We start from the raw sequence: 23,416 nt of genomic DNA on the forward strand, positions 1-23,416 counted from the left end.
TGGATCCGACTTACATCGGATCCCTACTTACAAACGGGGTGAGGCAACCCTGCACTAGCTGCTTCCCCCCAGCAGACCAGGAAGACGCGAAGCTAGCGTCCCCCCCCCAGGAGACCAGGGAGACGCGAAGCTAGCGCCCCCCCCCCCATAGACTAGGGAGACGCGGAGCGGCTTTTCTCAGCAGACACCTCAACTTGAGAATAAAGGACTGAGGGAAGTGAGGTGTGGGAGAATAAAACTGAACTCTGGAGAAATGTTTGGCTAGAGTTTCCCCTACAATATGTACCAGTTCCGACTTACATCCAAATTCAACTTAAGAACAAACCTACAGTCTCTATCTTGTACGTAACCCGGGGACTGCCTGTAGTTGCTTTATTCAGTGCTATGGAGAAAATGGAAAAATGTCAGCCAGATCAGGAGAAAGAAGCAATTGGTTTTATTTGACAAGGGAAGAGGGGGGGAAAGTTTAGGCAAAAAAATAATAAAAATGTAAATAATTCTAATGGGGGAGAACAATCTATCTTTGTAAGTGGATCCTTTTGATAGAGAACCGCTGGAGAAGAGTAGTGGTATGCTCTCAGAAGAAGAGCAAAAAAAGTGCCAAAATGAATACATGTAATTTAAGTGGGCCAAGAACAAGTGAAAAATCACTGACAAGGAGCAAGATTTTGAATTGCCATCACTGAAGCTCTGTAGACCCCTGGAATCAGCTGAGTCCAGGTTTGAGTGCTATGCTGGTTTTAACGCTGTCCTCCAGTGAAACTTTAGGCAATTCATTTAACAGTCCTGGGCCTCAGTTTTGTCATCTGTAAAAATGGGGACCAGAGATACTTACCCTACTCTCTGTATAGCTCTTTGAGGAAATATGCTTGTGGTTTGGATCAGGCCCATCTCTATTATGAATTTTTCAAGTAACAAAAAGTGTTACATCCTTAAAACAGAACATAAAAAGAAAAAGAAGAACAGTTCTCACCCCTCCCTGCCTATACTGTGGCCATGCTGGCTATTTTCAGCATGCAAAGACTGGTGATATTGCAAGAGGCTAAAATCAGAGGAAGCTTGACACCACGGCACACTTAATTTTCTTTTTCAGGTGTTAAAACATAGCATCAGTTTTGCACTTTTAATCTTGGCAATTAACATGAGTTCAGCAGTGAGAGACTTAATCATAGAACCATAGAATCATAGAACCATAGAGCTAGAAGAGACCTCAGAAGGCCATCAAGTTCAGCCCCCTACCCAAGGCAGGACCAATCCCAATTAAATCAACCCAGCCAGGGCTGTGTCAAGCCAAGACTTAAACACCTCTAGGGATGGAGACTCCATTACTTCCCTAGGTAACCCATTCCAGTGCTTCACCACCCTCCTAGTGAAATAGTATTTCCTAATGTCCAACTTGGACCTCTCCCACTGCAACTTGAGACCATTGCTCCTTGTTCTGCCATCCCTCACTACTGTGAACAGCCTTTCTCCATCCTCTTTGGAACCTCCCTTCAGGAAGTTGAAGGCTGCTATCAAATCCCCCCTCACTCTTCTCTGCTGCAGACTAAATAGACCCAACTCCCTCAGCTTTTCTCCGTAGGTCATATGCTCCAGCCCCCTAATCATTTTGGTCACCCTCCGCTGAACCCTCTCCAATGCATCCACATCCTTCCTGTAATTGGGGGCCCAAAACAGGACACAATACTCCAGATGTGGCCTCACCAGAGCCGAATAAAGAGGAATAATCACACCTCTGGATCTACTGGCAATGCTCCTCTTAATGCACCCTAATATGCCATTAGCCACCTTGGCTACAAGGGCACACTGTTGACTCATATCCAGCTTCTCATCCACTGTAATCCCCAGGTCCGTTTCTGCAGAACTGATATTTAGCCATTTGGTCCCCAGCCTGTAACAATGCTTGGGATTCTTCTGTCCCAAGTGCAGGACTCTACACTTGTCCTTGCTGAACCTCATCAGATTTCTTGTGGCCCAATCCTCCAATTTGTCTAAGTCACTCTGGACTCTATCCTTGCCCTCCAGTGTATCTCTCTCTCCCCCTAGCTTAGTATCATCTGCAAACTTGCTGAAGGTGCAATCCAACCCCTCACCCAGATCATTAATAAAGATGTTGAACGAAACCAGTCCCAGAACCGAACCTTGGGACACTCCACTAGAAACCGACCACCATCCTGATATGACATTGATCACTACCCGCTGGGCTCGACCTTCCAGCCAGCTTTCTATCCATCTTACCATCCATTTATCCAATCCACATTCCCTTAACTTGCGGGCAAGAATATTGTGGGAATATTGTGGTACATCACATCCACTGACTTTCCCATATCCACAGAGACAGTTATCTCATCATAGAAGCTAATCAGATTGGTCAGGCACGACTTGCCCTTCATGAATCCATGCTGACTATTTCTGATCACGTTCCCCTCTTCCAAGTGCTTCAAAATGATTCCTTGAGGATCCCCTCCATGATTTTTCGAGGAACTGAGGTAAGACTGACCGGCCTATAGTTCCCTGGATCGTCCTACTTCCCTTTCTTAAAGATGGGCACTACATTTGCCTTTTTCCAATCATCCGGGATCTCTCCTGACCTCCATGACTTTTCAAAGATAATGGCCAAAGGCTCCTCAATGACATTTGCCAACTCCTTCAGTACCCTAGGATGTATTAAGGCCGGACCCATGGATTTATGTACATTTAGCTTTTTTAAATAGTTCCTAACCTGTTCTTTTACCAGCAAGGGCTGTCCACCTTCGTCCCATATTGCGTCACTTAGCGCATTAGTCTGGGAGCTGACCTTGTCTGTGAAGACAGAGGCAAAGAAAGCATTAAGTACTTCAGCTTTCCCCACATCATCTGTCACTAGGTTACCACCCTCATCCAGTAGGGGCCCCACACCCTCTCTGATCACCTTCTTCCTAACATGCCTGTAGAAACCTTTCTTGTTATCCTTCACATCCCTTGCGAGTTGCAATTCCAATTGCGCTTTCACCTTCCTAATAAATCCCCTGCATTCTCGAGCTATATATTTATATCCCTCCCTCGTCATCTGTCCAAGTTTCCAATTTTGTGGGGGGTAAGATATAAACTTGGTTTTAAAATAAGTGACATGGCTGGAAGGTAGTGAAGAAGAGAGAGAAAGAAAGAAAGAGAGAGAGAGAGAGAGAGAGAGAGAGAGAGAGAGAGAGAGAAGGACAAATATTCTCTGCCTGTATTTTAAGACAGCACACCCACTGAACTTTTCTCTTCCGTCAGGGGTTCCTATTCCTGCAGCAAAAAGAAAAGCTGGTTTGTGGAAACTGTTCACTTGTTCCCCCCATTTAAACATAAAGGCTGTGTCTAGATTGGCAAGTTTTTCTACAAAATCATCTGCTTTTGCAGAAAAACTTGCCAGCTGTCTACACTGGCCGCTTGAATTTCCGCAAAAGCACTGACGATCTCATGTAAGATTGTCAGTGCTTTTGCGGAAATACTATGCTGCTCCCGTTCGGGCAAAAGTCTTTTTCTGAAAAACTTTTGCGCAAAAGGGCCAGTGTAGACAGGAGAGATTTGTTTTCTGCAAAAAAGCCCCGATCACAAAAATGGCGATCGCGGCTTTTTTGCGGAAAAGCGCGTCTAGATTGGCCACGGACGCTTTTCCTCAAAAAATGCTTGTGCGGAAAAGCGTCCTGCCAATCTAGACACGCTTTTCCACAAATGCTTTTAACGGAAAACTTTTTTCCATTAAAAGCATTTCCGGAAAATCATGCCAGTGTAGACGTAGCCAAACGTTTTCTCATTACCATAACCAGAAAGAAAGCAACACATGGCAGCTGATCTGAGATCAGCTGCCCTTCATTGGGAATGTATTTACATTGCTCCCAGCATTGTGATAGCCAAGCTCTTCACATTCTGTAATGTGGTTGTCATAATACCCCTGCTGTCATCAGAAGCGGGAGACAAAAGGGGCAATTGCCCCAGCACCCTTCGATTCAAAAGGGCCTGGGGCTGCTGCCTGCCTCCATTCTCACTGCAGCTAGTGGGCCTGGAGACCCAGGACATTTAGGCTATGTCTACACTGGTGGCTTCTTGCACAAGAACACGTCCACACTGTCATGTGAGAGCTGTGCTTTTGTGCAAGAGCGCCCATGGCAGTGTGGACGCTCTCTTGTGCTAGAAAGCTCTGATGGCCATTTTAGCCATAGGGCTTTCTTGCACAAGAAACCCCTGCTGAGCATCCACACGGCCCTCTTGAGCAAGAGCTCCTGCCCAAAAACGCAAATGTAGTGCCCATCTTTAAGAAAGGGAAGAAAGACGATCCAGGGAACTATAAGCATCAAGTGCTCCTGCGCAAGAGGGCTTACACCTGTTAAAAAAGAGAGTAGCTCTTGCGCAAGAAGCCCTCTCTTACCACACCGTACTGTAAATCTTCTTCTGCAAGAGAGGATGGGCAGTGTGGATGCTCTGCAGATTCTTGCGCAAGAATAGCGTTCTTGCGCAAGAACCCCCCAGTGTAGACATAGCCTTAGGGTATGTCTATACATCAAAGTTACTTCAGGATACCAGAGGTATCCTGAAATAGCTACCCCATGTCTTTTGAACATGTCCACTATTCCGAAATATAGTGGATGCGCTATTTCGCCATCCCTGTAAATCTCATTATACGAGGAGTAAGGGATGGCTTGAAATAGCACTTTATTTTGAAATGTGGTGCTGTGTAGACAATGTCAAATTTCAAAATAGCCTATTTTGAAATAAGCTATGCAATTTGCATAACGCAAATTGTGTATCTTATTTTGAGTTTATGGTGCTGTGTAGACACACCCTTAGGGTACATCTACACTGCCACACTATTTCGAAATAACTAGCGCTATTTCGAAATAACTTAGTCCATGTCTACACAGCAGGCAGTTATTTCGAAATAGTGTCAAAATTCTGCCAAGCGGGAAGACTTCTTACTCTGAATCCTGTAACCCTCATTGTATGAGGAATAAAGGAAGCTGGAGGAAGATGCTCGATTTTGAAATGAGTGCTGTGTAGATTCGCCCTATTTCGATATAAGATACGCAATTGACATAGCTTATTTCAAGTTAAGCCCTGCTGTGTAGACGTACCCTTAAACTGCCGCCAGAGCCCAGGCAGGTTGCTCCTAGCGATGGAAAGGGCTGGCTGAAGAGGAAAGGGGAAGGAAGTGTGGCCTGGTCTGGACAGCACTGAAGGCAGCTGCCCCCAACCTTGCCCCTTCCACCAAAGACCCCGCCCCTTTGTGGAACACAGAGTCTCCCATACACCCACCTTGCCGAGGGGCCCGGTAGTTCTGTTGGCTCCCCTGTATGGATGGAGAACTGAGGCAGAAAGAGACAAAGCGACACAAGGGCATGCAGCAGTGTTCTCCGTAAGCTGTGCCCTTGGGTGTTCACCCAAGATTCAAATGCTGCCCAGATTATTAGCAAAACGCCCACACCTTGCATCTTGTGTTTCTGTTGGTGGTGCACATCTTCCTATGTCTTGGTGCATGCCACAAAATTTATTCTGCACATGGATAGAAACAATTAGAGGGAACAATGGTATATAGGTGTTTTATAATAGAGCACGGTACTGAATCAGAGTCTTCTAAGTCCCAAGGTAGAGCACTAACTGCTGGACCATGATTCTCACTACTAGTTTCCCTTCAGATCACAGTGTGATGTCATAAGAACATAAGATTGGTTATACTGGGTCAAACCAATGCCCATCCTCTGACAGTGGCCAGTAGCAAATATTTCAAATTGAATGAATAGAACAGAACAAGCATTGAGATCTATCCCATATCATCTTGTCCCCACTTCTGGAAATCAGAAATTTGGGGACACCCAGAACATGGGTTTGCTTCCCTGACCATCTTGGGAAACAGTCATTGACAGACCTATCCTTTATGAACTTATCTAATTGTTCTTTACTCTGGTTATACTTTTGACCTTCAAAACATCCCAGAGATTAGTTGTACAGGTCAACTGTACATTTTGTGTAGTAGTGCTTCCTTTTATTTTAAATTTGCTACCCATTAATTTCGTTGGGTGACCCTTCGTTCTTGTGTTACGTGAAGGAATAAATAACATTTCCTTATTCCCCATGCATGAATTTAGAGACCTCTATCATATCTCCCGTTACTTGCCTCTTTTCAAAGCTGGACAGTCCAAGTCTTTTGAATATCTCCTCATATGGAAGCTGGGTTTTTTTCCCCCTCAATTCTAATACATAATGGGGAGACCAGAATTATGTGCACTATTCAATGTGTGGGCCTACTATGGCTGTATATTGTGGCATCATGATATTTTGAGTCGTATTGATCCCTTTCTTTTCTTAGTGATTTCTACTACTCTGCTTTTTTGACTGCACAGCACAAATGTTCTCAGAGAGCTGTCCTCGCTAACTACAAAATCTTTCTTGAGTGGTAACAACTAATTTAGACTCCATCTTTCTGTATGCATAGCTGATACTATGTTTTCCAATGTGAACTGCTTTGCTTTTATCAACACTGAATTCCACCTCCCATTTTGTTACTCAGTCTCTCTATTTTGTGAGACCTCTTTGTAACTCTTCATAGGCAGCTTTGGATTTAACTACCGTCAGGGGAATTTTGTACTGGCTGCAGACTTTGCCCCTTCGTCCACATCATTTATGAATGCTGAACAGCACTCATTCTGGTACAGATCACTGGGGGACCTTGCTATATAAAACTTTTGACTGTGAAAACTGACCGTTTATTCCTACCCTTCCAAAAAACTATTACTGGTCCATGAGAAGACCCTCCCTTTTCTCCCATGACTGCCAACTTTGCTTAAGAGCCTTTGGTGAGGGATCTTGTCCAAGTCTTGTGTATTCCAAGTATGTTATATCTTGTATCACTCTTTTCCACATGTTGGTTGACTCCCTCAAAGAATTCTAATAGACTGGTAAGGCATGATTTCCCTTTACAAAAGCTTCATTGACTCTTCTCCCACATATCACGTTCATGTGTGTCTCTGGTCATTCTGTTCTTTACTAGATAGTCAACAAGTTCTTAAGAAGAGCGAAGAATAATTCTAAGGAAGGATGATCCAGAGTTCAGAATACTAGCTTGGGACCTGGGAGACTCAGATGCAACTTCCTGCTCTGTTACAGACTTCCTGTGTGAAATTGGACAGTCTGTTCCCTTCCAAAGGTTTGCTCCGAAGATGCCTATTTGCAGCAGAATTTTAGTAAGGCGGTGATTTCCCAGTAAATTCTTCTGTCCAGTACATTAGTGGAGAGGGAGAGAAAAAGACACTCATTTTCATAAGGCCTTTTTTTAGGGGACATTAAAAGGAGAATTTTTTTAAAAGGCACATGTAAGTGCAATGGAATCAATGCGAACAATTTTAACCAAAAGTACAAAGGAAGCAACTCCTTAGGTTTTTAAAATTACTACACACTGGCCCAGAGCACTGTAGTTACATATTACAAACTCTAGCGATCTTAGAAGTTACTGTACTGGTGATGGTTTGGGGGGTGTTTGCTTTTGTTTTTTTAAGAACCAACCAAAAGAAGAAATGGATTTGAAGGAATTAAACAGACACCTTTTCCCCTTTCAAGCTTCTGAGGGGATACATCTGACTTTGCTTTCTGTTCTACAAAAACAGCAGCCTTGCCAAAAATCAGTCTGCTTTGAATTGTAGCTTAAGTTAACAAAGCTGTTGGAGGTTTTAAAAAAAAATGAAGCCAAATTTGTAAAGGTTCTCAACAGCTTGAAGGGGGGAGGGAAAGTTACTTTTGAAAAGTCCCTGCTTTATAGTGTCAGAAAATCTAAACCACAAAAAATAAGGGGGAAAGAGGAGACCCTAAACAACCTTCAGAAAAGAATATGAAAGCAAACCTCAGAGGCAGAGGAAATACCCAGAAGGAGAAGACTGCAGCTTGCAGTAATCTGTAAATGATTGCTGGCAAAGTCTAGAGGCTTCAAGCTTGATCTGTGTTTGTTCCAAAAGAAAGCCAAGGAGGACGGTGTTAATAAAGAGAGATTTAACTGAGAGCAGTGCTTGGAATAAAGTGGGCTACAAAAAGGTCAAATTTGATCAGTTGGAGCAGATTACAAGGGCTTTAAAAGGTAGTGGTGGAGAAATGAAACTGGGACCGTGAAGCAATATAGCACAAGATTGATTTTGGGGGTGGAGAGAAGCCGGGACAAGTGCTTATCAAGAAGTAGGAAGAGCTGTACTGGGGCTGTTTTCATTCCCACGCTGAGTAGAGTACTCTGCTGCTTTTTGTGGTTAGCCTTCTCTGCAGTGTTTTTATTAGTATTATTTAAATACTATGGTTTCTATAATATCTGAACTGGATCCATTGAAAGGTTGGAAAGTTTTAAGGTAGGCCTATGTTTTCTTCCTTTTGGTGAAGTGGTTCACCCCCAAATTAACTGGAACTTGAGTTATAATTGAAATGTGAGTCTTGGGCTTAAGTAACAGAGGAGTTTTTGGTAATTAGATCCCTTTAAGATACAGAAACCCTTTAAGCAGATGTTTAGAGAGACTCCAGGGAGCATTTAAAATATACTTCTTCTTGTTACAGTGCAGTAAGGAAGTACTGATCATTTTTTTAAAAATGGAGATTGCTCTGTAAATTAAATTTAATAGTAAGTGGAACACCAGTTGATACTGCAAGAGAATTAACTCTTTGCTTACACTGTGTTGCTTGCTAGGGGAACATTTAGGAAACTTCTAAATAGTAAGAGAGGGTAAGAGTGGATCAGTAAAATATGAATATTGTTTTAAGGAAAAGTAACAGAAATGTGCTGTTGTTCCATATTTTGGTTTGCTGCTTTTTTAGGTAGTCAGTTACTTCTCCGATGCATACATTTGAAATTTGCTAGAGAGTTTTGCTTTATCCCTGACATGTATTTTAAAATAATAGTGCAAGACAAAGGGAAAGTTAAGTGTTAAAAGTGACTAAAATTGTTTCTGATTCTTCTCTTTATTACCCAGTGCTAATGTTGCAATATTACCCAGTGCTAATGTTGCAAAAATGTATTTGAAAGATCTGAGGTACTAACAGATTTGGCTTGCTGGTATTTTAACTGCATGTCTTTTCTGTTAAGAGAATTAAATTCCAAAAGTTGGAAGGTGGTTTTACTTACCTATAAGAAAACAGTTGGAGAAATCACACTAAATTAAATTTGACTGACATGTTTTTTTCTTACTTTTATACACTATCCCAATGCACAGAGGTAGTACATAAGATGTTGGATGTGTGCCACTTGTAAAAAGAGTACAGCACAGATACGTTTGACAGTTTGTGTATATTTTACCTTCTTGGCATATACATTTTTAAAGTGCTTAGATATGTCTAGTGATCTTTTTCAAATTGCAGAAGATGACATTCAAAACATGAGAAACTGTGGTTGGTTTTGTTTTTTGTTTTTTCCCCCTGGATCTTTTCTCTCATATTTGCAAAGTGTTGTGCTTTATCAAAAATGAAATGTTTCTTTGATCATCTTTAGGTCTAGGGCTATATATGGGGCATAGCTGAATTTAGAGCAAGCTTTCTTTTCTTACAGCAGGGATTGCCAGCATTTGGAAAGCTTCACCTTATTTTTCAACTTAGTAAAATGCCACAGTTCCTTTAAAAAAAAAAAAATCAGTGTACCTATGTGCTTGCTTATGGCAGTAGTAATACTGGATATATGGTGTGACTAAAAAAAGAGTGTGTTAGGCTGTAGCATAAAGATGTTATTGGTATGGCATTTGGAAGGGGGCCATGTTACTTGCAATGGGATTCAACAATGATTAATTTATGTATGACATCCTAAATGAGTGCCAGTAAAAAATGTTTAGCCATAACACCATGGCATCTGTATGTGACACATATGTTATAGGAAATTTTCAGGGAGTAAATTTTACTGGGGTGACATTCATATTCCTGTGCCAGGAAAGCCTGAGTGTATTGAGTTTGTAGTGAACTGGGCCATGAGACAATAGACTTCTGCACAGACAGAATGGACTGAAGCTTGCCTGAGGAGAGTGGAAGAAACATTTCTGTGGCCAGCTGTAGGGGGTTTTTTTGTTTGTTTTTTTTAAAGTGGTGACTGTTTTGAAGCTGTCCAGTCTTTTGGGAAGAATGCTGCTGGCCCGGAGCCAATGGATTGGTGGACAGAGGTTAGGTGAGAGAGTGAAAGGTGCATGGTAATTTTTGTAATATGGATGTGCAATCCCTCACAAGGTGCAGCCGGTATTTTAGATTATAATACATGTGTAACTCACACACCTTGTGGGTGTACTGTTTTATCCTATGTAGTGGCACAAAGACTACCTCCAGGCTGTGTCTAGACTTCATCCCTCTTTCGACAGAGGGATGTAAATTAGACACTTTGAAATTGCAAATGAAGCGGGGATTTAAATATCCCATGCTTCATTTGCATAATTGCATAATGGTGCTCTTTTTGAAAAAGCGGTTTAGACGCGGTTCTTTCAAAAACGGCAGGCTTTTTCGAAAGATCCTGTATTCCCTTTTTTTGAGGTTTGCAGGATCTTTCGAAAAAAGCCTACCCTTTTCAAAAGAACTGCATCTAGACCGCGGTTTCACTTTCAAAATGGTGCTTTTTCGAAAGAGCGCTATTACGCAATCATGCAAATGAAGTGCAGGATATTTAAATCCCTGCTTCATTTGCAATTTCAAAGTGTCTAATTTACATCCCTCTGTCAAAAGAGGGATATAGTCTAGACACAGCCACAGAGAGAATAACGAGTCTACTCTACGGCCTGAGCTACCAGGCAGCTAATTGTTAGTTCAGGCAATAGATGCTCCAGGGGTCTCAGGTTCAATTCCAGACCAGGCACGGTCTATTGGTATGTTACACTTGTGTATGCTAAAATATTTTCCAAACACATCTAAAGATGACCTAAATAGATAACTTAATATGCTGCAACCTTTAATCAGAGGGATCAAACCATTACATGTTTTTTTTTCTTGGTCATAGTTAAGTAAATTAAACATATTATATCCCCCTCCCTCCCTTCCCTTCCCTGTTAAGCTTTCAGCCTCTTATCTTCCTCCTACAAATTTCCAACTTAAATGTTGTGGGGCGGGCACTGAAGTTTAAGTCTCTCCTTCCAAATAGCTGAGAAGCTTACTAGGTGGCACTTCTTGTCGTTGTGGTACCAAAGGACGTGAGTCTGATAAAAATTTGAATGTAGTGGCTTCTGAGGCCAGTTTATGAGCAAAAGTAGCATGCAGGAAAACTCAGGTATGGAAGAAGCAGACGTATGGGATAAAGAGGTCAGTGTGGTTGAGTAAAGAGGATGGTAAAGACAATATAGGACATAAGAAATGGAAAGAGTGGCGTATGGCCTTCAAGGATTTTCTACAAGCCTGTAACTTTACAAGGTGGATTCAAAAGAGCTAGTAGAGAGATGCAAAGAGGTATCTCTCTTTATACATATGTAGACACTGCAAGTCTTCCCTTCTGCAAGGACCAATGGAACTTGGATCCACCTTTGGTCATTCTCTTTGCTATGGAGAAGAGGTGTGTTAATGTATTAGATTATTTGAGGAGAAGACAAACCAGTTTGTGCTTTTCTCACAAGCCAGCAGTCTTAGTTAAACCCTGTGGAGAGCCAGCTGCCTTAAATTCTGCAGGATATTAGTTCAAATTAAGAATATACTTGTTTGGGGGAGTCAAGACAAGGTTTTAATGTGTTTTTGTAAATTTTTTCATTCTTTCCTGCAGAGCTGCACTTTTTTTTTTTTCTAAAGCAGCCAAATGCTACCCCTCCCAATTAAATCAGTTGGGAGGAACTACTTTTCCAAAGGGCCTTTCCCTTCTCACGTTGTCCAAATCTCATTGTAAACGAAAATGTACATTTTGCTAGTGAGAGACCAGCAGGAAGCATAATTCTAGTCTGGTTTTGGTTATTTCTGAGTGCAACACCAACCATACAATATTTCTACCCCCCCCCTCCGCCCCCCCAAGGTTGATTGCCCATGTATTAAGATAGGTCTCCATACTGCCTGGTGTTCTGCTTATAGTATGGGGGGAGGGGAAGGGTTGGATTGTGGCATGTTCAGTTGCCAATTTCAATTGCTGGTAAGAAAAATTAAATCCAGGAAAATTCCTTACCATTTACTGAAACAGCACAAATGTTTGCGTGATGCATCCTCTCCATAATAATCTGCCAGAATGTGACCTTCTACATGAATGTGCAATAAACAGAAATACCTTTGATTAATGGGGGAATGGATCTTAGTTATTCTTAGTGATTATTTTACTTCTGCCACTGTCTCTCAGTGGTACTAATGTATATGGAAGATAGTATCTAGTAGCCTTTGCCAATATGTAGAAAGACTTTCAATACTACATGTTCACTGAACATGTTACAGCTTCTGGAAAATAATTTTACAGGCTATATTTTATTTTGAGGCTTTTCGGAACCTCTTCCAACCCCCTTGAAAGGAAGCCTAATTGTGAAACACAACCCTGGATTCCATCATTGCTCTGTAATACAGATAATGCAACTTGGACATTAATAGAGAATCCAATTTCCCTTGTAACGGCCACAATATGTTTGTTTGGAGAAAAATAAATGTGAGAAGAAGGTGTGTACATTTCATGTTGACTAAAAACACATTCAGGAAATTGTTTTCCAGTTAACACATTCAAAAATACAGATCATGTAATACTCTCAAGTCAAGGGAGGCCTGTGCAGGCCCAAGTTTGTTATAAACATGTTAGCTGCTGAGAGGAAGTTAGAATTTATGCACTAGCATTTTCTTGGATTTCATTTTTTAAAAAGTAGGGTTAGCAAAATACAGTTAGGCCTCTTAGTTCATGCATGTGATTTCAATTAAAAATAGATAGTATATGCATCGAGGGTATACATTAAGTTCCTTCCTAAATGTGATTGTGTTTCCTTTGTATATTTCACATACCTGACCTGTTTCTCCAAATGTGCCCTAATTGTGCAGGGGAAAATACTGAGAGGGTAGTTTGAATTAGTCTGCAATTCTGGCTCACCCAATGGGGAATTGCTTTACTTATATTTCCTGTAATCCTCCTGTTTAGTACAACTGCATTTAACGTTTTGCAATCGCCGTTATAGTTTTGACACATGCTTTATCAGCTGCAGGGTAACCCAAGTTCCTTCTTTATTGCACAGACATGTTATCTGGCTAGCTATTATTCCCTGGTTCTATATGTGTGTATTTGAATTATTCCTTCCTATATTGATTTCTCAACACTTGCATTTATTGTTCCTGATTTCCTAAACACCAGCCCGCTTTTCCTCTTGATAGGATTAAAATGCAATATTGAATCCAATCCTTACTTTATCATCCAAGAACTCAATTAGCATACCTGAAATCTCTCCTAATCATTGATTCTGTAATTCCCTGGTCAGGGGTTTACATCTCCTTTGCTTCACCTGATCCATAGAAGATGTGAGACTTTTACCAACCCCAACTAGAGTACAGGACTCCTAAACTTCATCTCTCTAGATGCTGAAGAAGAAAGAGCATTGAATGGTGCAAGAGCAAGCCCTAAAGTTAATAGGTGTTTTGCCATTGATTTCAGTGGGAGTAGGATTAGACCCTTACTGGCTAGGTGCAGCTGATTTTATCTATTTAAATAGAGAATAATCCATTTAACCCATTTATATTTAATGGTCAGTTATCAAGACTGGATCTGTAATATGGGAAACTGAATATTCTGAGCATGAATATTCTGAGCATGAAGTCTATCTAAAGCTATTGCGGCCTCTGGGGCTCCTAAAAATATCCCAAGTATTGAGTATTTAAAAAAATATTTCTATGCACAGTATAAACCCACAGCACCCTACAAATTATTAATTCCTTCCAGCCTCTGTTTCAAACTACCCCAGTTGCACACGTCGAGGCAATCATTATGCACTGAATTTGCCAGGAACAAAATGTTTCCTATGAATTCTACTTACTATAACATTTATGTGCTGTTTCCTTGGCTGACACAATTCATCTTTTGAGTGGGAAAACCAAATGAATGGATTCCAGGGTTCTTATGCCTCTTCCGTACAGCATGATCACCCCAGTACATTGGGTCACAGAATGAGTGAGGGTGGGAGTGGACTGAGAAGTCCCCTTTTTTTTTTTTTTTATAGAACATTAGTAACACGTCACCACCTGGCCTGCTTTTGACAGCCAATGGAGGACCGCATGCTCATGACTTAATGTCATCAGCTTTGAGATCTGCAAGATTCCCCACTCCCACCCATCTATGTCACTGTTAAGTTGGTACATTGGTGTACATGGTTTTGTATGAAACTCTGAATTGGATCTTGAATTGTTGTGGTTTTGGTTATATATTTGAAGGAAGAAAAGGGTTTTAAAATATACTAAAACTTAAGGTAGAGGAAAAGTTGTGTTAGTTTCATTGAGTTCTCAGTCTTGCAAGCCCTAAAGGGAAACAATTTCTCTAAGTGAAGAACAGTCAGGTGGAAGTGTAACCCACACACCTAGGCTATGTCTACATGTGCGGCTTCTTGCACGAGAAATATGTAAATGAGGCTAAACATGGAATATCGCCTAGCCTCATTTGCATACCTAATGAGCTGCCATTTTTGCAGAAGAGGCTCTTGCGCCGGAAGGAGCTGTCTACACTGCACCTTCTTGCGCAAGAAAAACCCTCTTGCACAATCCTGCTACGCTGATTATTTTCAGGAATAACGGCATTGCCCAAGAGGACTTTTCTTGCACAAGAAGGGGCAGTATAGACAGCTCCTTCTGGCACAAGAGCCTCTTCTGCAAAAATGGTGGCTCATTAGGTATGCAAATGAGGCTCAGCCATATTCCATGCTTAGCCTCATTTGCATATTTCTCACGCAAGAAGCCGTGTGTGTAGACATAGCCCTAGTGTGGTTACTGAGCAATGCAAGTGGTACCTAGAGTACAGCAACAGTTAAGACCAAGAGGCCTCTACACCATGGGCTGGGAGCCAGCTGGCTTTTAGCTTAGAGGATAAAGGCTCCTAGGTTCAAATCCGCCTGGTTGTGGTTACAGAAGGTCCTTATCTAGTTTGCAGCTAATGCACAAGGATTCAGTGATCTATCTGCACATACATTTATAACTTGCACAAATGAGGAAATGTATATGGTATGCCAATATTCCACTTGGCTGGGATTTATATCGTAAAAGCAGGATGAATCCTGGATCAATTCAAATCTGGAGGTGTGTCTATACTGGGAAGTTATTTCAAAATAACTCTTCTCTCGAAATAACAAGGTGAGCATCCATGCTACCAAACCTGTTATTTTGAAATAACTCCTGCTTGTAAAGAAGAATAAGCTTATTTTGAAATAATTCCTGAAATAACTATTTCAAAATAAACTGGTAGTGTAGACATAGCCTGAGTGATTACATTCTACAGCCTATACCCCAATTCCCTAGTATATTTCAGTAGGATGACACCAACATCCTTTCCAATCTCAGACTCCTGTCCTTTACTGCTATAGGTAAGCAAATCATTACTGCATTTCACCCATTGGTGGTTGCTTGCCACTGTTGGATTAACAAAGTTTGTATTCCAGTTGGTAGTACTTTTAGGAAAAGTGCTACTTTTCCGTTAATTTTACTGCACACTTAGAGATTTGGTTTTTTTCTAGGGAACACTAAAATTGGAGATATTAGGCATATTTGCTAATCATACCTATTTACTGGCTAAAAAGCGGTCTTAGTTCTCGATCCCAGTCTGGCAAGCTTTGAATCCTGGCCAATATCCAAGGCAGCTAGTTGAGCATATATATTGAATGTGTGTATCTGTTATATTATACATATTCTTTCCAGCAGTAGGTGCTCTTCATTATTAGAGGCCTACCATCCCCTGGGCTTCTATATAGCACCACTGAACGATTCTGGCAACTATAGTCAGAACTCATCTGGACCCTCCAATTGATCTTAAAAGGGTTCATATGGACCTGAGTCATGTCAGAGGCCAAGGAGGAATTTGGGCAGGAAAGGAAAGACAGAAAAGGCCACGAGGCTTGCACTGTTGGAAGGGGTGTGCATTGAATATGGATCGCATAGCTTTCAGGCACATGTGACTCCCATTGAAGTCCAGGGGGATTTTTCATGTGAAAGCAATGGTCATCTTAGATACACAGCTGGTGTAAATGGGCAGATCTCCACGCTGACTTGGCACATCACCTGAGAATTATTATTATTATTTTTTGTAAGAACTGTTTATCTTGCTCTTGAATACAGGAAGTTTCTGTCTCTCAGGGTGGGGAAAATGATAGCCAAAGCATGTATATAAACTACTTCAAGCCTGTTGATATCTAGTCTTATGCTGCATCTCATCTGCAATCTGGACTCCAAACTCTCCTGGGGATAAGGCTACATGAAGCTTTAATTCATTAGTTTAATAGTGGCTTTATATTTAAAAACAAGGGTAAAAATAGATGAACCTGCCTTTTGCTTGTGCTCCCTGGTTCATCATTCTGGTAGACTCCATAAAATCAGCATAATCCACAGGCTATCCCAGGCTTTTTAGGTAAGGATGGTAACTACTATACACAGATTGTGTACAACTTCAGCTATTGAGAAGCAGAGTTTGAAGTCTTTAGCATGGTATTTTCAGTGTGTGAAATGCTTTTAAAGTGTTTTGCATGAGTTTGGGTGGTGATCTGTCATTAATTTGTAGCCACTATTTTCCCTCTTTCCTTCCCCCCCCCCCCAAAATAGCACATCAGTTTAACCTATATTAACTGCATTTCCCCCCCCCCCCCCACAGATTTGGGAGGGAAGTTACTTCTGATCCCACAGTTGAACAGCATGAGTTGAAACTACATATGTAGGCACAGAGCTGCTCTGTTAGTCATCTTAATCCATACAACCTCTTGTTAATGGGAGTTTAAACTAGGGGTGTCAAAACGTGGGTAATTGTGTAAAACGTGTAACCACTGAAACTCAGCAGTTACATGCACCCGCGGCCTGCTCCCTGGGAGTCAGTGCTTACTGCTCTCAGGGAGCTGGCTACTACCGTGCACTACAGAGACAGTGGCGTGGGGTAGCAGCCAGCTCCCCGGGACAGTGTAGAAGCCTGCATGTTGTAGATTTACATGGTTATCTCTAGTTTAGACTGTGTGAGTGGTTAAAACAAGCGAGAATTTAGAAGGTTGTTGCACTGCCTTAGAACAGTGGTTAACCTGATACTTAGATAAAGATCTATAGGAGTTTTCTTTAATACATTTTGATCTGAAGATTTATTGTACAGTATTCAAGATTGTAACCCCCCACTCCCAACCCCCCCCCCCCCCCAGGATGCTTACCTTTATTTCCAACCAGTTATACATACCCACCCCATCCCCCAGAGTATTCTGAGCAGCAGTCATCCTGCCTAGTGATAGCAATCAAAATGCTTCTAGGTAACAAATGTTTTGAAAGCAAGGGATTTAATTATTTCATTTCCAAGCCTTTTACAACAATAGGTGTGGGGGTTATTCTCCCACCCACCCTTGTCTGTGTATTGTATAGATGTAGAAGCGATTCTGGCAAATGCACAGCAACACAATAGTTATTATTTTATAGCACTGAAAAGTGTGGTAGGCATTTTACAATACAAGCAAAGAAATGAGCCCGGTGTGGTAGAGTTTACAATGTGATTTTTGATGTGATGTTTACTGCCCCCTCTCAATCACAGTGGGCAAGACCAGGATGAGGAAGGAAGCAAGTTACAGCCATAAAAACGTATAGTAACTTAGTGTAGATTCATGCACATCATAGTGGTAATATTACTTTGGAATTGTATTGTAATTACTGTTCGAATCTTTACTTGCAGGCATTATGGAAGAAATGAGTCTCTGAAGGAGAGACTTGAGTTCACTGACAGTTAACCAGTGAAGTGCACGAGTACGGTGATACTGAACAAACAAAATTTTCTACTGTACTGAGAAATCTAACAAGAATATACTGAGTATTCAGACTAATCCTATTTGCAGTAATTCACTGCCCTTGTTTTCCTGTTAAACTCTGCAGGTGACTACATACTACAAGATTGGGTCTAGTGTATTTGAGATTCAGGTGATGGCTTAAGTTAAGCAGATACTTTGAAAATGCAGAGCATCACAATAGGAAAGATTAAGCTTCGTTGATTAAAATGAACCATGTACATAATCAGTCTGTGACCTGGACGTGAGATAATATTGCAGTTTGGGTTTCAGCATCATAAAGCGCATGAAAAACTGGAGTAAAGAAAGGACTAGTTCTCCATATTTTGTTTTTATCTGTTCCTACATTCCGTAGCCAGTCAGACCACACAGGATGCTTGCACATATCTACCCGGTACACTGAAAGTAGGAAGAGGAAGTAAGCTAGTTCAGCAGCAAGGAGTTTGTGTGTGGTGTAGGGGGTGGGGTATTTTTTTTTCAAAGATTCTCGAGGGGCTGGGAGCTTAGTCTGTTAAATTTGACTGAAATGTGCCTTTAAGAGAGGAAGTTCTATGGTTAAAACTCACTGCCTAGTAAATCCAACAAATGTAAGAATTGTTGTACTGAAACAGACCAAGTTTCCATATATGGGGGTGTGGCATCCTCTCTCCGGGATAGGCCAATTCTGAATGCCTTCAGGAAGATAATAGAGAGATACTTCTAACAGAGAGTTTCCAAAGAGAGTTGGCTGATGATTAGATGCATGGAAAGACTTCCATATGAGGAGGCAGTGAAAGATTAGGACTGTTTAGTTTAAAGGGAAGCAGGCATGAAGTAATGGACATCATGCTGTTCACACTGGGTAATATGCAAGGGCAAGGAGATATGCAACAGATTAAAACTGTTCAAGAAAATACTGTTTATACTCACACAGGACAATTAGTCTCTGGAATACTGTGGCAGTAGATATTACTGATGCTAAGGATTTTAAAAATAGGGATAATGACAACATCCACAGTTGCGCTAGACCAGTGGTCTCCAGCCTTTTTCACCACAAGTTCACTTTTCAATTTAAGTGCAATGTAAGATCTACCTCAAATCCAAATACCCTTGCTCCATTTCCTTCCTGCCCCTTTTTTGAGGCCCTGTCCCTGCTCCCCCACCCCTTTCCTGAGGCCTCACTCTGCCCACTCCATGCCCCTTCCTCCCTGAACCTTGCTCACTTTCATCAGGCTGGGGCTCTGGTCTTGGGCCAAAGGGTTTGGAGTATGGAAGGGGCTCGGGGCTTAGCCCAGGGTGGGAGATTGGGGTTTAGGAGGGGGTTCAGCGTGCAAGCTCTGGGAAGGAATTTGGGTGCAGGGGGACTCATGTCTGGACAGGAGGTTGGGTGTAGGAAGAGGTTCAGGACTGGGAGAGGGGTTCAGGAGGCAGGCTCTGGCTGGGCACTGTTTGACTGAAAACTCCACTACCTAGAAGCTAAGGTAGGCTTACTCCTGCCCTGGCCATGCACTACACCTGAAAGCAGCTGGCATTTACAGGAATGGCTCCATGGCACCATGTGCTGCCCTTCATCTACAGGCACTGAGCCCATAGCTTCTACTGGCCACAGCTCCCCGTTATTGATGAATAGGAGCTGCAGGAGTGGTGTGTACAGTCAAGGAAAGCATGTGGAGACCCCCTGCTCTGCCTCTCTCTCAGGGGCTGCAGAGACATGCCAGCTGCTTCCAGGAGCAGCAATTACCACTGGGATAATGACGCCAACAATGACAAGCTGGGTATTCTAGAACTCACTATAGGCAGTCCCCGACTTACGCGGATCCGACATATGTCGGTTCCGCACTTACGAACGGGGCTTTCTCGCCCCGGAGCTCGCAGGCAGCGGTCCGTCACCTCGACCTCCGGGGCGAGAAAAGCTGCTCCCGGTGCCCCTGGTCTGCTGGAGACAGTCCCCAGGAAACCAGGGGCACCGGGAGCAAAGCCGCAGCCGCGGCGGGTTCCCGCGCTTCTGAGGCTTTGCTCTGCCAGAGCAAAGCCTCAGAAGCGCGGGAACCCGCTGCGGCTGCACCTTTGCTCGTGGTGCCCCTGGTCTGCTAGGGACCGTCTCCAGCAGACCAGGGGCACCGGGAGCAAAGCCTCAGAAGCGCGGGAACCCGCTGTGGCTGCGGCTTTGCCAGAGGCTGCAGCTTTGCTCCCTGTGTCCCTGGTCTGCTGGGGGGGGGGCGCAGCTAGTGTGCCCCCCCCCCCCCAGCAGACCAGGCTTTTGTTGTGGACCCTGGGGCAGAGCAGCTGGGGCGCTTCCGGTTGGTCCCGCAGCGCCGCTCTGGGCACTACTGGACCAACCCGGCAGCACCCCAGCTCTGCCCCAGGCATCCTGACTCAGCCGCTGATCAGTTTCAGCAGCAGCTGACTTGGGGACTTGGGGTTCTTAAGTTGAATCTGTATGTAAGTCAGAACTGGCGGTCAGTTTCAGCAGCGGCTGAATCTGGACGCCAGTTCCGACTTACATACAGATTCAACTTAAGAACAAACCTACAGTCCCTATCTTGTACGTAACCCGGGGACTGCCTGTACTCAAAGAATTACATTTAAGCATAAGAGAGAAATGAAAATTATGAAATGCACAGACCAGCGAAAAAGAACTCCCTTTGCAAGCAGTGATAGTAATGACCCCTCCCCCCATGTATGTGTTGGGTCGGGAGATGAGAATGAAGGATAGTGTGTGTTTGTGAGAATGACAGAGATTTGCAGTGCCAAGTCCCCTCCATCCCCTTCTCTTTGTGTGGAGATAGGGTACAGAAGTGAGGGCAGGGCAGACACCCTGACATCCGTGTGCCCCCCCCCCACACACACACACACTTCCTCCCACATACAGCACTGCACAGCAAGCAGGAGGCTCCCAAGAGGCAGCTCCAAGGCAGAGGGCAGGAGCAGCATGACAGTGAGGTGTAGGAGCAACTGAAGTGCCAGCGCTTGATAGGTTCCAGGCCAAACTAGTCAGGGTCACCTGTCAGAAGCTCCAAGATCTACCAGTAAATCCCAATCTACTGGTTGATGACCACTGTGCTAGACAGTGATATAAACTCTCATGGCTTTAACCAGCCACTAACATTTTAAGGTCAGGAAGAAATTTGCCCTCTTTGGTAGATTGCCCATAGCTTGTTCATTGGATAGCACTTTCCTTGCACTTGTTATATACTGGAATATCAGATTAACTCAAGTATTGATCTGGTTATATATGGCAATTCCTAAATTTCTATGACTGGGCTAAAACCATATAAACTTCACCTAACTGTACATAATACGAGGGGCGATTTCTGCTTGACACCAGCTGGTAATCAGTTTGTTTCGAAGAGAGAGAGAGCACTGGCAACATTTGCTTTACCTACTGTTACTGAAAAGGACATGCCTAGTAAATAATATCTCAAGAAATCCTGTGGCACTGAGTTCCGCAGATTAATTTTAAATTGCATTAAAACATCATTCTTTGTAGCCATTTTAACTTTAATTTTCTTCAAACTATGAGTGCTCTCAGGTAAATTGTTTTTAACATTTGGGAATTTGTTTCTTGTTGTGGGGGATAGTAAAAAATTTAATTAAATCTACATAGAAGAAAATATTACTGCTGCACTTTATGACAATACTGTATAAATCTCAGTCTTTCAAATTAGTTAGCTTGGCAAAGTCTGGTAGAATAATGTAGCATTAGTTATATTTCAGCTCCAAGGCTGTTCATTTTTAACCTTGATGTGTGGCAACTAGCCATAGCAACAGCTTGCACATGGCTGATATATTACAACAAACTTCTTCATAAACAGAATTCTTATTTTGTTTCTGGGAGTTTGATCTCTGATGCAATGCTGGCCATATTTAAATTCACAGCATAGCCCTGCAGTTGTTTATTGGAGCTTTCAAAATCTCACAACCATTTCTATGGTTGCAGCACAAACTTTCCCAAACCAAAAAACCCAACTTTTCCCCTTGGGTGTATGCTGAAAATATGTCACAGATTGCAAAGTGTGCACAGATTACCTTGAAATGTCTGCTGTTGCCTTGGCCCAGTTTTGGTTCCTGTTTAGTCTAGTATGAGGCAATCTTTGAAAGACCCCATACATCCTGGAAAGATTTGTAAGTTACTTTTTGACTTGATTCTTCTCTCCTTCCTACCCCCACATAAAGCAACCAAACTGATTTCGCTCAGATTTATAGATAGCCTAAACACATACCTCCATCCTTCAGTGAATTTGGATAGTTGGGATCAAAGCCTGGACCACAGCTTTGTAACTAGCTCCCATTTCTATGCTGAAGGGAATAAAACCCCTACCTCTGAATACCCTGAACTTTGAAGAAAGTCTACTAGGTCTAGATCTGGAATTTCCATCTCCTCTCTACAAAAATGAGTAGTCCTGTGGCATCTTGTAGACTAACAAATATATAGTATCATGAGCTTTCATGAGGCTCATGATTCTATATATACTTCATCTCTAAGGTGCCAGAGGAATTTTTTTTCGGTTGGTTGGTTGGTTGGTTTTGTGTGTATGTTTGTTTTTAATGTTGGGAGAACTTCAGTTGAATTTTTTTTCTACACTTCCTACTTCTAGCTGAAAAGGGAAGAACCAAGTATATTGCAGTGTTGGCAAATCTCATGATTTTAGTTTTATGAGATTTGATGTTATGGTTACAGCCCCAGATCGTGGAGACAAGTGAATATGTTGGAATCTTTCTTTCTTGTTTAGTAACTTTCTAGGCATTAGTAATAGAGATGTAGCTGTGTTAGTCTTCTCTTGCTGAAACAAAAGACAGGACTATGCAGCCATCCTGTTAGAATAGGACTATGCAGCACTTTAAGACTGTCTTTGGTTTCTAGTCATTGTAAGTGCAGAGACAAGCTCAGACATGTAACTCATGAAAACCATGGAGGCCTCAAATTAGCAGGCAAATACAATGAATCCACAATATATTTTTCAAATAAATCTCAGGATTTTTACTGACTCGTGATTTTTGTACATTAGAGTTTGTTCTGGATACTTAATGTAGCAGTTACGTTAAGCCAGAAATAAGAAATAACACAATTTTGCAAGAGGTCATTTGGATTGGACTACCTAAACTGAATCTCAGAAACTTCTGATTTACACTCCTTCAGTTGTGATATTTTTTTTCCACTCTACATGATCATCACTTGTGATCCAAACTAACTAACCTTTCTTAAATCTGAATGGAAGCATCTGACCTTAAGTTTCATGGTGAAGAATTTTGAAGTACATATGGCAGACATGAATCAGTTGCTGCCTAACTTTGGCAAAAGATGTCGGAGATACTTAGGCTGGGCTGACTGATGAACTGCAAATGTGCTTAGGAAAGAGTGAAGGTCATTTAAAAAATTGACTTGTGCTGGCCAAAAATATACAAACATAGTTAAAAGAAAATGCATTCAAAGATATGTTGGTTTGGAATAGCTCTTTGGTGAACAATTGACTATCCAGTATTCTTATACTCAATCCTCATGAGCATAGTGAGACATTCTGTGCTTTTGTTTGTCCAAAAAGAATCTAAACCCA

The 23,416-nt window shown here is 42.2% G+C and overlaps 1 protein-coding gene across 2 annotated transcripts in view; it reads left to right on the forward strand.

Moving 5' to 3' along the window:
• Positions 1 to 7,854: 7,854 nt before the first annotated feature.
• Positions 7,855 to 23,416, forward strand: part of CELF2 (CUGBP Elav-like family member 2) — a 491,927-nt gene continuing 476,365 nt past the window's right edge. The window contains exon 1 of one of the 2 annotated variants that reach the window (XM_025188438.2): positions 7,855 to 8,083. Coding sequence is in view for 1 of the 2 variants with exons in the window: in XM_075908547.1 (XP_075764662.1) it covers positions 8,290 to 8,342 (53 nt within the window). In the remaining variant the exon portion in view is untranslated. Of the gene's footprint in view, positions 8,084 to 8,118; positions 8,343 to 23,416 lie in introns of those variants that run through there. The other variant, XM_075908547.1, reaches the window with a different exon arrangement.

This window comes from Pelodiscus sinensis, chromosome 1, assembly GCF_049634645.1.
Source record: "Pelodiscus sinensis isolate JC-2024 chromosome 1, ASM4963464v1, whole genome shotgun sequence".
Taxonomy (NCBI): Eukaryota; Metazoa; Chordata; order Testudines; family Trionychidae; genus Pelodiscus; species Pelodiscus sinensis.